This window comes from Octopus bimaculoides, chromosome 3, assembly GCF_001194135.2.
Source record: "Octopus bimaculoides isolate UCB-OBI-ISO-001 chromosome 3, ASM119413v2, whole genome shotgun sequence".
Classification (NCBI taxonomy): domain Eukaryota; kingdom Metazoa; phylum Mollusca; class Cephalopoda; order Octopoda; family Octopodidae; genus Octopus; species Octopus bimaculoides.
In genome coordinates, this window is record NC_068983.1 from 75,531,335 (window position 1) to 75,546,011 (window position 14,677).

The 14,677-nt window shown below is 37.1% G+C and overlaps 1 protein-coding gene across 1 annotated transcript in view; it reads right to left on the reverse strand.

Moving 5' to 3' along the window:
* The window catches only part of LOC128247373 (kinesin-like protein KIF27), an 81,311-nt gene that overhangs the window by 17,578 nt on the left and 49,056 nt on the right, over positions 1 to 14,677 (reverse strand). The window contains exons 2-4 of the mRNA XM_052966755.1: positions 11,919 to 12,083; positions 4,333 to 4,600; positions 3,210 to 3,284 (exon numbers count right to left, since the gene is read on the reverse strand). Of these exons, the coding sequence (XP_052822715.1) occupies positions 3,210 to 3,284; positions 4,333 to 4,600; positions 11,919 to 12,064 (489 nt within the window). The 5' untranslated portion in view covers positions 12,065 to 12,083. The remainder of the gene's footprint in view (positions 1 to 3,209; positions 3,285 to 4,332; positions 4,601 to 11,918; positions 12,084 to 14,677) is intronic.

The following is a 14,677-nucleotide window of genomic DNA, read 5'->3' on the forward strand; positions in this document are numbered from 1 at the left end:
CCCCTCCTGCTCCCCCTCCTGCTCCTCCTCCTGCTCCCCTCCTGCTCCCCCTCCTGCTCCTCCTCCTGCTCCTCCTGATCTTCCTGCTCCTCCTCCTGCTCCTCCTCCTGCTCTTCCTGCTCCTCCTGCTCTTCCTGCTCCTCCTCCTGCTTCTCCTGCTCTTCCTGCTCCTCCTCCTGCTCTTCCTCCTGCTCTTCCTCCTGCTCCTCCTCCTCCTCATCCGTCATCATCCATCATCATCATATGTCCACTTTCTATGCTGGCATGGGTTAGATGGTTTGACAGGGGCTGGCTAGGCAGAAGACTGCACCAGGCTTCACTGTCTGTTTTGACATGGTTTTTATGGTTGCATGCCCTTCCTAACACCGACTGCCTTGCAGACTGAACTGAGTGCTTTGTACATGGCATCAGCACAAGTGGGGTCAGTTTTTGCATGGTTCTTTTTTACAGTTGGATGCCTTTCCAAATGCCAACCACTTTACAGCATGGACTGGATGCCTTTTAAGTGGCACCAGCACTGACAGGGTTACCATGTAACTTGCAAGACAGAGATCCTTTGAGAAGAGATGGGACATTGGAAGAGGTGACCTTGTGCCAGATGATGGAAGGTTAGAGTGTGACAGAGAGACAGAAACAGGCATCTTGCTAGAAAGGAGATACATGATTACTCGGTCAAAGAGAGAGAGAGAGTGATCAAGATTGAGGACAAAATCAGGTGTGTTGCTGTAGAGAAGATACATGGTTGCCTAGTCAGAAGGAGAGAGCAAGAGGAAGAGAGAGAGAGAGAGAGAGAAAGAGAGAGAGAGTGAGAGAGGGAGAGAGAGAGGGAGGGAGGGAGGGAGAGATAGATAGATAGATATATAGATAGAGAGAGAGAGAGAGAGAGAGAGAGAGAGAGAGAGAGAGAGAGAGAGAGAGAGAGAGAGAGAGAGAGAGAGAGAGAGAGAGAGCAAGAGAGCGAGAGTGCAAGAGTGCATGAGAGAGCAGGAAAGAGATGGTCACAGAGGGCCAGAGCATACTCACAAGGGACAGGGATCAAAATATAAATGGGATGGTAGAGTAGAGCAAGAGAGAGACAGATGGTGGTAAAGTGCCAGGACACACCCCCAAGGTACGGTGGGGTCAGAATATAAATGGTAGGGTATTGCCAAAGATGCATGAGCAGGGAGTAGAGACTTCACATAAGTGTGATGGTGGGGAGTGCAGTGACTGGTGAAAACTTGGCATATAGAGGGGGTGTAGGGGACAACAGGATAGCAATGATACTATCAGTAGGGCAGTGAGGATAGGGTTGGGAGTGAGAGATAAGCATTAGCATAGTGCACGAGAAAGGTCAGGTATCTAGCATCAACAAGGCCAAAATCATGTGGTCAGGTAGTTCTTGTAGTGGGGATGGCAATGGTTGTCTCCCACTAGCAATGCAAACAAGAGTGCTCATATGCACCACAAAACCTTATGAGAGGTTCTTTCATGGTAAATATTGCAGCATTGTGTTTTCTAACACAGTATCCACTTTTAAGTGGTGATAAATTTTACCTTTTGGTATTAATACTACTTCTGACACTTTAATTAGTTACAACATAATATGGTTTAGGAACATTTTATCATGTTACCAGCACTAAAGTTATTGTCCATTAACAAGATTGAATTGTCTTTTTATACTCTATATTGCATCATTCAGTGGAGGCGCAATGGCCCAGTGGTTAGGGCAGCGGACTCGCGGTCATAGGATCGCGGTTTCGATTCCCAGACCGAGTGTTGTGAGTGTTTATTGAGCGAAAACGCCTAAAGCTCCACGAGGCTCCGGCAGGGGATGGTGGCGAACCCTGCTGTACTCTTTCACAACAACTTTCTTTCACTCTTACTTCCTGTTTCTGTTCTGCCTGTAATTCAAAGGGTCAGCCTTGTCACACTGTGTAACGCTGAAAATCCCAGAGAACTACGTAAAGGGTACACGTGTCTGTGGAGTGCTCAGCCACTTGCACGTTAATTTCACGAGCAGGCTGTTCCGTTGATCGGGTCAACTGGAACCCTCGACGTCGTAAGCGATGGAGTGCCAACAAATTGCATCATTCATTCCATTATAAAAAAAAAAAACATTGTTTGAAGAACTCATCAAAATATGAGGAAATAGTCCAGAAGACAGAAGTCAGAGGAAAGATGCAGTATAAGATGGAGTACGGCAGAAAAATAACAAAATATAGTGTAATATTGTAGGCTTCAAGAGAACTATTTGAAGATAATATTAGAAGCAGTATCAATAATCCTTTCTACTATAGGCACAAGGCCTGATATTTTGGAGCAGGGGGCTAGTTAATTAAATCAACCCCAGTGCTCAACTGGTGTTTACTTCATTGACCCGTAAAGATAAAAAGCAAAGTTGACATTGGTGGAATTTAAACTCAGAAGTTAAAAATGGACAAAATACCACTAAGCCTTAGAGGCAGTATTAATAATGGAAACAAACAAAAATAAAAACATGCTGGAAATGTGCCAGTTTAGACAATGATTCTGCTTCATTATTTCATTGACATTTTCTATGGAAGAATTGGAGTGTCATCACCAAATGTTCACTGAGAAAGACACGAGACATTTCTTTTAAGAATATAGCTAAGTTAAGGACAAGTTTGTTACACCTGTCTGGGCATTCAAACTGTAAAGAACCAGAACAAGTACATCATCATAACCATCACACTCATTCACATCTGTTTTCCTTGTGGACATGGGTTAGACAATTCAGTAGGATCCAACAAGTAGGAGGATTAATCAAGCTTTGGTATGGTTTCTACAGGTGGATACCCTTCCTAACATCAACCACTTTATGGAGTGTACTGGGTACATTTTTGTGGGAACAGTACCAGTGCAGTTGCCATGTACTCTCAAGATTAAGACACCCCTTGACTGAATGGAACTATAGAAGAGAGAGAGGTAGCTTTATTCTAGGTGTTGAGAGGTTAAAGTATGAAAGGGTAGGAACAGGTCTTTTGCTGCAAAAGTGATACATCACCACGTTGCATGCTATAAGAGTGAGTGAGAGTACTTGGGGTGGAGCTGGAATGAGAGATAAAGATGGTGGTGGTGAGGTATCAGGATGAGACCTTAAGATACAATAAAGTGAATAGAAGAGAGAGAGAGTGAGGTGGAAGAACGGGAAGCAGTGGATGTGGGTAGAGTTTGTTTGAGTGTATGGGAGAGCGAGGGATGGTTACCTCAAAACAATTTGTCCAATACTTTAGCAGTTCAGCCAATCCACAGCCCTGTCCTGGTACTTTATTATATTGACTCTGAAAGGATGAAAAAAGATAAGTTGACCTTGGCAGGATTTGAATTCAAAATGCAAAGATGTGGAACAAATACTGCAAAGCATTTTTGCTTGATGCACCAATAATTCTGCCGTCAACAATCCTAATAGATACTTGTGAATATTGTAAATAATACAAAGATATTTCAAAAGTAAATAATCACTTTAAAAGTCTAAATACCTGAAATGAGTTATTAATAATTTTTTCCAAACTATTAACTAACCCCTCATCTTTAGAAATAAAAATGTTTCCAATGTTTACATCCATAAATGCTGTGGATTGGCATAATTGTTAGAGCATTTAATTTCAGCTCATTAATTCAATTCCAAAATTGACCATAGCAGTAATTGCATTTAGAATATTGTTCTAAATTTTGATAATGCTCTGATCAACTTTGCCATTCATCCTTCAGAGCCTGTAAAATACAATACTGATCAAGAACTAGGACTGTTATGTCCTTAACCGTAACCCTACTCCCAAATTTTAGTTTTGTGTCTATGTAAGAGATAAATATTTACATCTACTCTATGTTTAGATTGAATTGATTTTCAGATGCCATCAGATACCTTATTTCTTGATGTACACTTATTAGGAGCCTTTCTTTTTAATAAACTGAGGATAACAATTATCATATTAGTTTTAAAACAAAGATTTCCAGTTTGATACCAGCCTATTACTAAGTATACATTCATGAATAAGACATTTTATAATGATCAGAGTTGAGACCAATTAAAATGTAGTGTTGTTGTTTATCCAGGAGACCTTCCAACCATGACTCACCATCCTGTCTTTATTTTTATTTTTACAGACATAGTGTTTCTGGACTACATTATCCAATATGTCCGCTCTTTTAAAAACCGTAGCATCTGATTTAATGGAGATTTGTTTACTGCTTATTTGTCATGGTTTGAAACATTATGTAGATGCAAACATTCAAAAATCTTTCATCTCTAAAAATGAGGTTTATAATCTGAGAAATTATAAACTTATTGTCTAATTACATATCATTCAAGACTGATAAACATTTAACCTGTAAATTTTTCTGTGCTTCTTTCAGCTTCTCAATTAAGTTTGTTCTTCTGTTTTCACTGTCTTCCAAACAATCTCTCAGTTCCTTCAAAATAGGATCATTACTTTCGAAGCTGCAAAAACTTCGGTTCAGCCTTGAATTACTATAGCTGTGTCGCATTTCTGATGCCCAGTTATTGAGCTGACTTAGTGAACTGGACCGTGTTAAGGTTGATGGCTGGAATTCATCCAACTTTGAAGCAGAATTGCTTTTTGTTTGATAACTTGAACTAGAAAGAAATGAAGAAAAAGGAAAAATACATTGACAAAAAATACTTGTTTATAAATCGTTTAGATTTTTGTCAGGAATTGACAAGTTCTGAAAATTTGAAGATGAGATGTCCCAGATGTAACACCTTGGTCATAAATCTACTCAATTTGTTATGACATGAGGCTAAACAACAACAATAATAACAATGTTCACAGCTTACTAGAGTACACATTGTGGTTCTCAACCAAGTGTACTAGATCTTTGGAATGGGGCCACCCCTAAATTTTTGGCAAGTTATTCACATGACATCAGAGGTTTTTTCAAAAAGAACTAACTGAAGCTTTATGACTACAACAACAAGCACTTTGGTTGTTTTTTTCCAAGCAATAGATGTTATTTTATTAATAATAATATAGATTTAATCAAAAGATTAAATGTGGTACTTAAAATGTTTGTGGCACCAAAGATGTTATTTTATTATTTTATTTTATTTTATTTTGAGGCACTGGTGCTGGTACCATGTAAAAAAGCACTCAGTGCACTCTGTAAAGTGGTTGGTGTTAGAAAGGGCATCCAGCTGTAGAAGCCATGCCAAAACAGACAATGGAACCTGGCGAAGTTCCTGGCCTTGTTAGTTCCTGGCCTTGTTAGTTCCTGGCCTTGTTAGTTCCTGTCAAACCATCCAACCCATACCACTATGGAAAAACAGATGTCAAATGATGATGATGATAATGATGATGCAACAAACCAGCAGAATTGTTAGCAAACCAGGCAAAATGCTTAGCAGCATTTTATCTGTCTTTAAATTCTGAGTTCAAATTCCATCAAGGTTGACTTAGCTTTTCATCCTTTCTGTGTTGGTGAAATAAGTTAAGCATTGAGGTTAATGTATTTGACTCACCCCCTCCTTTGTGCCTATAATAGAAAGGATAATTCTATTTTAATTATTGCTGCCATATGTACAAGTAATCATTCTATACCTAGATCATATTTTAACCTTTTTAATTACCAACACATCTGAGGTAGCACAGAATAATTTTTTTCATAAGTAAGGCTGGAGGAAGATGTAGTACCTATGACCTTGGCAGACTCTTCAAGATTGATACTGTTATTGTTCTGCTTAAACTGTTGTGAGTCAAAGACTTGATAAGAGATAGGTACAAGAAAATTCTACCAGAATGCTGTCCTGGTGAGAAAGGACTAGGTATAATATTTATATTTAAATAAAAATCTTGCTCAAAATCTCATAACATAAATGATTATGAGAGGGGTCAGAGATCAGTGTATAATCACCAGTATAACAAAATATAAAGAAATGTGTGTACATATATATATATATATATATATATCATCATCATCATCGTTTAACGTCCGCTTTCCATGCTAGCATGGGTTGGATGGTTTGACTGAGAACTGGCAAGCCAGGCAGCTGCACCAGGCTCCAATCTGATCTGGCAAGGTTTCTACAGCTGGATGACCTTCCTAACACCAACCACCACTCTGAGAGTGTGGTGGGTGCTTTTTACATGCCACCAGCACAGGAGCCAGTCTGGTGGGACTGGCATCGACCACACTTGAATGGTATATATACATATATATATATATAAAATTACAGATGTTTTAAATCTCTGTCCAAAATTCTGTAACTCAACCAAAACACATAAGCAGTATACTCAGTACACTCAGGAATAACACAAACAATGTCATCTTAGATAACAAGCTGCAGAGTTTTAGAAGTATAATTCAAGGCTTCAGAAAAATCATATTAATGCTGTGTATCTTGAGAAACATGTTGGGCCTAATTTTGTGATAGACAAAAGAAAGAGTAATAAAAAATGGTAAACACTAATATTCTGTATCGTCTTTAATTATTAACAGTAAAGCAACTTTTAAAAACTTTCTACCATTGTTTACCTGTTTCAGTCATTGGACTGCAGTTATACTAGGACACTATCTTGAAAGGTCTAATTGAACAGAGCAACTCCAGTTGATACTTATTCTATTGGCCTCTTTTGCCAAACCACTATGTTATGGAGTTGTAAACAAACTAACACCAGTTGTCAGGTAGTGGTGGGAGATAAACACAAAAATAGCACATATTAATGTATACATATGATGAGCTTCTTTCAGTTTCTTATTTCTTTACTGCCTACAAGGGGCTAAACATGGAGGGGCCAAACAAGGACAGACAAAGGGATTAAGTCAATTATATCGACCCAGTGCGTAACTGGTACTTAATTTATCAACCCTGAAAGGATGAAAGGCAAAGTCGACCTCGGCAGAATTTGAACTCAGAACGTAAAGACAGATGAAATACTACTAAGCATTTCGCCTGATGTGCTAATGTTTCTTCCAGCTCGCCGCCTTTGCAGCTTCTTTCAGTTTCTGTTTACCAAATCCACTCATAAGGTATTGGTCAGCCCAGGGTTGTCATAGAAGACACTTACCAAAGAGGCTGCACAATAGGATTGAACCTGGAACCATATGGTTGGGAAGCAAACTCCTTACCACACAATCACAAACAACTTCATAAGCTTTCTGTATGAAGTGCACTAATAATTTTTAACTCTCTATACAAAATATACCAGCAATTTTTTTTTACTTTTGTTTGTGCAGTTAAGTCAAAAAGACTGAAAACCACTTATATACACAAAAAGATAGGATGGTCAAGGAGGGAATTCCTTTGATTAAATGTCTACTGGATCAGAACTTACCTTGGGTTATACAACAAGTTTCATAACAAATATAATCATGAAAGGATTATACAGTATTATCTCAACTGATTTTGTCTTGGGCACTAATATATATATATTGATCATTTTTTCAATAGTTGATAAAACAATTTTGTTCACTAGCATACAGTTTTATCTGTTAACATATCACAAAGGGTGCCAAACTGTCTGCTAGTGTTTCAAGAGAATGCCAAGATGTCTGCAAACACACAAAGGATATCAGTCTATTAGCAGATTATAAAGGGTACTATTCTGCCAGAGAGTAAGTTACATCAGGTACCAATCTATCTACTTCAACCAAATTACAAAGGGTGTTACTGTATCTATTAACATACCACAAAGTATCCCATTCTGCTGGTAAGCAAGCTTAGAAAGGGTGCCATTTTTGTCTGCTTGTAGAGGACACTGCAAATTTCCTCCATACAGAAGAACAACATCAATTATATAAAAGAACTTATTATCATTATTATTAAGGCAATGAACTGGCAAAATTGTTAGCACGCTGGGTGAAATGCTTAGTGGTATTTCATCTGTCGTTGTGTTCTGAGTTCAAATTCTGCTGAGGTCAACTTTGCCTGTCATCCTTTTGGGGTCGATAAAATAAGTACCAGTTGAACACTGGGGTTGATGTAACCAGTTCATCCCCTCCCCCAAAATTGCTGCCCTTGTGGAAAAATTTGAAACCTTTATTATTATTGTTATTATTATTATTATTATTATTATTATTATTATTATTATTATTATAGATGTTGCACAGTATACAATATCGTGAAGTTGTTGATTGAAGATATTGTGTCTACCGGGAGTTTGTACTGTCTGTCAAGTCACAACAAGGACCACAGACAGACAGTACTTTATGCAATATGCGTGCAGTTCCAAGTGATGCCGACTTTTGCAATATACCTAGATTGTAGGGTATTTCTAAAGTTTTTAGATGTTTTTTCCAAATTGGGTGGTATTGAACCCAATGCTTCAATGACAATAGGGATAACCTTTATATTTGACTTTCATAGCTATCACACCTTAGCGGTCTCAATTCTTGGATCTCCAGATTTATCAACTGTTTCTCTTTCTTTCATGATGATATGTTGATCTTCTGGTGCTTCCATGTCAATTATTAGGCACTCTTGTTTGTCCCTCCTAAAGGTTATTATCATTATTATTATTATTATTATTATTATTATTATTATTATTATTATTATTATTATTATTATTATCATTATTATTATTATTATTATAAAACATATCATCATTGTTATCATCATCATCACCATCATCGTTGTTATTATAATTATTATTGTTGTTTTCTGCTGAGGTCGACTTTGCTTTCCATCCTTTTACGGCCAATAAAACAAATAATAGTTGAGCCCTGTCAAGATCTGAAACCATTATTGTTTTTATTGGTGGCGAGCTGGCAGAATCATTAGCATGCTGGACAAAATGCTTAGTGGCATTTCAACTGCTTTTACATTCTGAGTTCAAATTCCATTGAGGGTGGCCTTGCCTTTCATCCTTTCAGGGTCGATAAAATAAGTACCATTTGAGTGTCATGGCTGATGTAATCAACTTATTCCCTTCTCTGAAATTGCTGACCTTGTGCCAAAATTTGAAATCATCATCATCATTGTTATTATTATTATTATTATTATTATTATTATTATTATTATTATTATTATTATCATTATTCAGTCGTTTTATTTTTATAACGTGCTTTCACTTCACTACCGAGCGCAGCTCTGTGTGCCTTGGGTATGTGCTGTGGTCTGCTGTGATGCTCTTATGGTTACTGTATTGAAAGTGTTTTGCGTAGGATGTGTGCAGTGCCCAGTAGTGCAATTTTCTGTATGTTATATATATTTGTAAGACCTGGTGTTTTTGTTATGTATTTGTCTGAATATTTTTTTATTATACCTAAGGCACCTACTATGATAGGAATTGTTTCTGTTTTTAGATTCCACATTCGAGTTACCTCGATTTCCAGGTCTTTGTATTTTGAAAGTTTCTCCATTTCTTTTAGGGAAATGTTGTCATCTGCTGGTATTGATACATGAATTAGAAATTATTATTAATATTATTATTGTTATTATTGTTATTATTGTTATTGTTGTTGTTGTCGATGATGTTGTTGTTGATGATGTTGTTGTTGATGATGTTGTTGTTGATGATGTTGTTGTTGATGATGTTGTTGTTAACTTAAAAGAAGGACTATATTATTTTATGTTGTTTATGTTTGTGGTAGTCAAGCAGATCTATGATCAAAATACTTTCCAGACATGGCCAACCAATCTTTTTTTGTATGCAGGAATACATTATTCAATGTCTCATGTCTTTCTCAGTGAACATTTGGTGATGGCACTCCGATTCTTCCATAGAAAATGCCAATGAAATAACAGAGCAGAATCATTATCTAAACTGGCATGGTTGCAGCCACTGCTGCTGCAGATGATGATGATGATGACAACGATGATGTGTGTATGTGTGTGTGTGTGTGTGTGTGTCTGTGTATGCGTGCGCGCATGCATTTGTGTTTGTATGTCTATACACATACACATGAGTTTAAATCTATCTCATTTTTCCAAGTATCTACAGTTAACATCAATGCATTGTTGTTAATAAGTCTATAAACTTATGCCTACACCACCATCACCACCACCACCACACCCAACATCGCTTGACAACTGATGGTGGTGTGTTTACGTCCCCGTAACTTAGCGGTTCGGCAAAGAGACCGATAGAATAAGTACTAGGCTTACAAAGAATAAGTCCTGGGGTCGATTTGCTCGACTAAAGGCGGTGCTCCAGCATGGCAGCAGTCAAATGACTGAAACAAGTAAAAGAGTAAAAGAGAAAAGAGAGAGTATACTTAAGGAAGATTGAAGTATAAGTTGCACACATTTTGTCGAAACAGCAAAATGTTGTTTTGCATTGACAATAGACAGTTACAAAATTCAGTGACTTGAGTATTTATTTCAACATTTCTGAAAACATGTTAGCTGGTTAAAGAACAAGTTAATATGTATTTGAGAATTACTAAAATAAAAGGAATGAGTAATATATAACAATAAATAAATTGTAAAAAGAGACAAATTCACATTTTAAAATGAAGAATTAGGATTTAAACATGTTTTTATCTAGTTGAGAATTATTTAAGCCAATTATTTTGTATGTTAGTTTATAGACTTATTGTTAACAACAGTGCATTGATGTAAACTGTAGATACTTGGGAAAAAGAGATAGATTTAAACTCATGTGTATGTGTATAGACATACAAACACAAACACATGCACACACACACACATCATCGTCGTCGTCATCATCATCATCATCATCACCATCAGCATTCTTCAGAGTTTTGCATGCACTTTTCCAAGTTGGATGATTTATCTGAGGCATAATATTCTAAACCATGCAAGCACTATATAATGGAAGTAAGCTTCTAGTAATGTGAATTGGCATTGCTGGTTCAAATTTACAGTTGAGTCATCTCCTTTCTGTTGCTCCTTATATCTGCAATTTCCAATAACAATCAATAGATCTGAAGAGGAATAAATTCTATTAGACTATCATGCCTTTGATACATTACATTAAGATGAAGAAAAACCGGAAAACTTTGATTGTGACTCACCAACCTCCTAAGAATTATAGGAAATATTCATAAAGTTTTCTTAGAAAAGGATCTACAACTTACTTATCTATTATCTTACCCTTATAAAAGTTAGCCCTGTATCATGACTTATCAATTAGGTAAAAAGACATTAATGTACTGGGTATAATTGCTAATTTCTCAATTGTCACTTTCTTTTACCTGTTCATTCTTCCTGTTGCGTTCACAAGTGCCTTAACTCATACCTATATTAACTTCTCTTGGCTTAGTGTCCCCTGCTTCTTTCCAACACTACACTTTATTCCCCACTTTCACCTTCCCAAATTCTCCTACTAACAGTGTTTTGTGTTGACGCCTCCAAGCGAAGAAGTAGGATCGCCCAAGACATATAAATAGAGGTAGTCTAGCCGTGGTAGAGGAGTTGAGAAGCCGTCGTGTAGCAGTCGAGTAGAGATCATCTGAAGGTGCTAAATAGCAGTAGCTTGAGACATAACACAGTATTACCCTGTTATCTCTCTGTACTAGAAAAAAAAAACATTATTCAAACTTAATAAATGAAAATTTCTTTTGACAAAAAATAAGCCTTATTTTAAAAATAAGCCTTATTTTATAAAGAAGAAAACCTGATTGAATGAAATAACCACAGTATTTAACATCTGGGAGGTTGAAAGGCAAAAGTCAGAAGGAATGATGAACTGAAACTGAAGCCCTTATGAGCATTTAAACCAGTCGTATCTTGCCCAAATATTCTACCTGTTTTATGTTCAAACTGGCCTGATCCAGCCTTTCATACCTACCTTGCAATTCCATTTTAAAAATAAGTAATCACAACATTAAATTCTCAACGCTAAGAGTTAATGCATGATTAATTGAAAACAATGTGAATAAATACATGTTACATCTGACAGAGAAATCTGAATGTTAAAGAAATAATGTACCAAACCAATTAAATATTCATCTCTGTTTAACCTGCTTCAATAAAGAATGACCTTGTTTCTTACCTGAAACCACTGTCTGATTCTGTATATGGGATGTAACCCAAGCTGTGACTGGCTTTCATAGGAGCAAGCCTCTGTGCAAATCTTGAAGATCTGATGAAATTTCCTGTAGACTTGCATTGTTTCCATGGTTCTGTCTGACTGGACATTTTCTGTGAAAAATTAAACCTATAAAAGAGTTAATTGAAAGGAATTAGTATCCAATACTGCAACAGTCAGTAGAACATGAAGTTAAATTCTCTACAGCATTTAAATGCGTCTCTATATCATAAGTCCAAATACTATTTAGGTTGAACTTAGATTATATATATATATATAATAAGGGTTGCTTGTTAGCAATCTTTCAACCGAAAGGTAAAAATATGTTTGCCATTAAAGCAACTGAGCACACTATTCAACACTACTATTGCTGAGGGTTGGCAATGAGTACAGTGAAGAATTCTGGGTAGGAGTAGGGGTCCACCAAGGATCAGTCCTCAGCACCCTCTTATTCATCATAGTCCTCCAGGCAATAACAGAGGAATTCAAGACAAGATGCCCCTGGGAGCTTCTCTATACTGATGACCTTGTTCTAATAGCTGAGTCACTATCAGAACTAGAGGAGAAGTTTCAGGTGTGGAAGTAAGGTTTAGAATCAAAGGGACTTAGAGTCAATCTAGCAAAAACCAAAGTCTTAATAAGTAGGAAGGCAGACAAACCACAAATCCTTTCAGGTAGATGGCTCTGCTTGATCTGTAGAAAAGCAAAGGTAGAAACTCCATAAGATGTACCCGGTGTAAGCTATGGACACAGAAGAGGTGCAGCAATATCAAAGGAAGGCTAACTGGGAAGATAGTTTTTGCGTGTGGCAAATGCTCAGGGGCAATAAACACTGAAAATGTGCAGAAAATAGCTTCTATTACATTCCAGGGGGAAAAAACTATAAGTAGTTGATAGCTTACCTAGGTGACCAAGTCAGTAGTGGGGGTAGTTGCTCTGAGAGCATAACTGCTAGAATAAGAGTAGCCTGGGCAAAGTTCAGAGAGTTCCTACCTCTGCAGGTGACAAAGGGCCTCTAGCTCAGAGTAAAAGGTAGACTGTATGATGCATGTGTGCAAACAGCCATGCTACATGGCAGTGAAACATGGGCCATGATTGCTGAGGACATGCATAAACTTGCAAGAAATGAAGCGAGTATGCTCTGCTGGATGTGTAATATCAGTGTACATACACGACAGAGTGTAAGTGCCCTGACAGAAGAGTTGGACATAAGGAGCATCAGATGTGGTATGCAAGAGAGATGACTGTGCTGGTATGGTCATGTGTTGCATACGGATGAGGACAGCTGTGTGAAAAAGTGTCACAACCTCGCAGTAGAGGGAACCTGTGGAACAGGTAAACCCAGGAAGACCTGGGATGAGGTGTTGAAGTATGACCTTCAAACACTGGGCCTCACCGAGGCAATAAATGACTGGGACCTTTGGAGATATGTTGTGCTTGAGAAGACCCGGCAAGCCAAATGAGACTGTAACTGTGGCTTATGCCAGTGCAGCATAACCAGCCCATTTAAGAATACTCTTCAATCATTGGGCAATAAACTGTGCTTGCGAAGACCTGTTGAGGCATGTGCAGTCATCATTGTGCTGGTGGCACATAAAAAGCACCCACTACATTCTCGATGTCAAAGGATCAGTAGAATGATAAAAATGTCCGCCTTAGGAAACAAATAAAGAGTGATAATAAAAAGAGCATTCAGACCGAGAAAATCTGCCTCAACAAGTTTCATTTAAACCATGCCAAAATGATAAAATGGACATTTAAGTGAGTAAATTAAGAAACAAAAACAAATGAAAACTGCATTAATGCAAGTTCTTATGTACTTGCATTCACTTTTGGCACTAAAACAACAATAACAACCTATTTTGTTATACTGGTGGCAGTTGCATTTCTTCATAATGAAGGATGTTCCAGAGGTTTCTGAAACCCTGAAGCCATTCATTAAGGAGTTTAACTTGGGTAGTGAAAGAGTTGTGAGTTGAATCTTCAAAGAACTTGAGAATGAGAAAACTTCTGTACCCATGGTACAGCTGTGTTAAAATGTTGAGATGCCTGTTCAGTTACGGAAATTATAGGTACCACAATCAAATCATAATTTGCTGTAATGTTGTCCCTCAGTCTGTGATGGGAAATGGCATGACCATCAATGGAACTCGAATCCCTTGGGAGTATATAGGTCCAGAACATGTGGAGCCAAATAAAATACCACAAGATTTCTGGTTCAATGATCAATCAATTCCACCACCCCATCACTGTAGCCTGATTCTGTATTTGTTGACTTTAAAAGAATGAAAGGCAATGTTGATTCCAGTGGAATTTGAGTTCAAACACCAGAGGACCACAACAAATACTACAAGTCATTCTATCCAATGCTTTGATAATGATTCTGCCAATTATATATAGTGTATGTATATATATCATATATACATCATACGTACTACATACATATATTTATATATATATTATATATATAATTATATAAATTTAAATGAAGATGTATTGTTAACATTATTAATGAGGTAATAATAAATTGGCTAGCAAGGTCACACTGTTACAGGCACAGATTCAGTAGTGTATATAATACCACTTTATATATATATATATACACACATATATATATATATATATATATATATATATATATATATATATTTATATAAGGGCATTACTATACAATAATGCCTCACACTATGAGGGACTGCTATATATATATATATATATATATA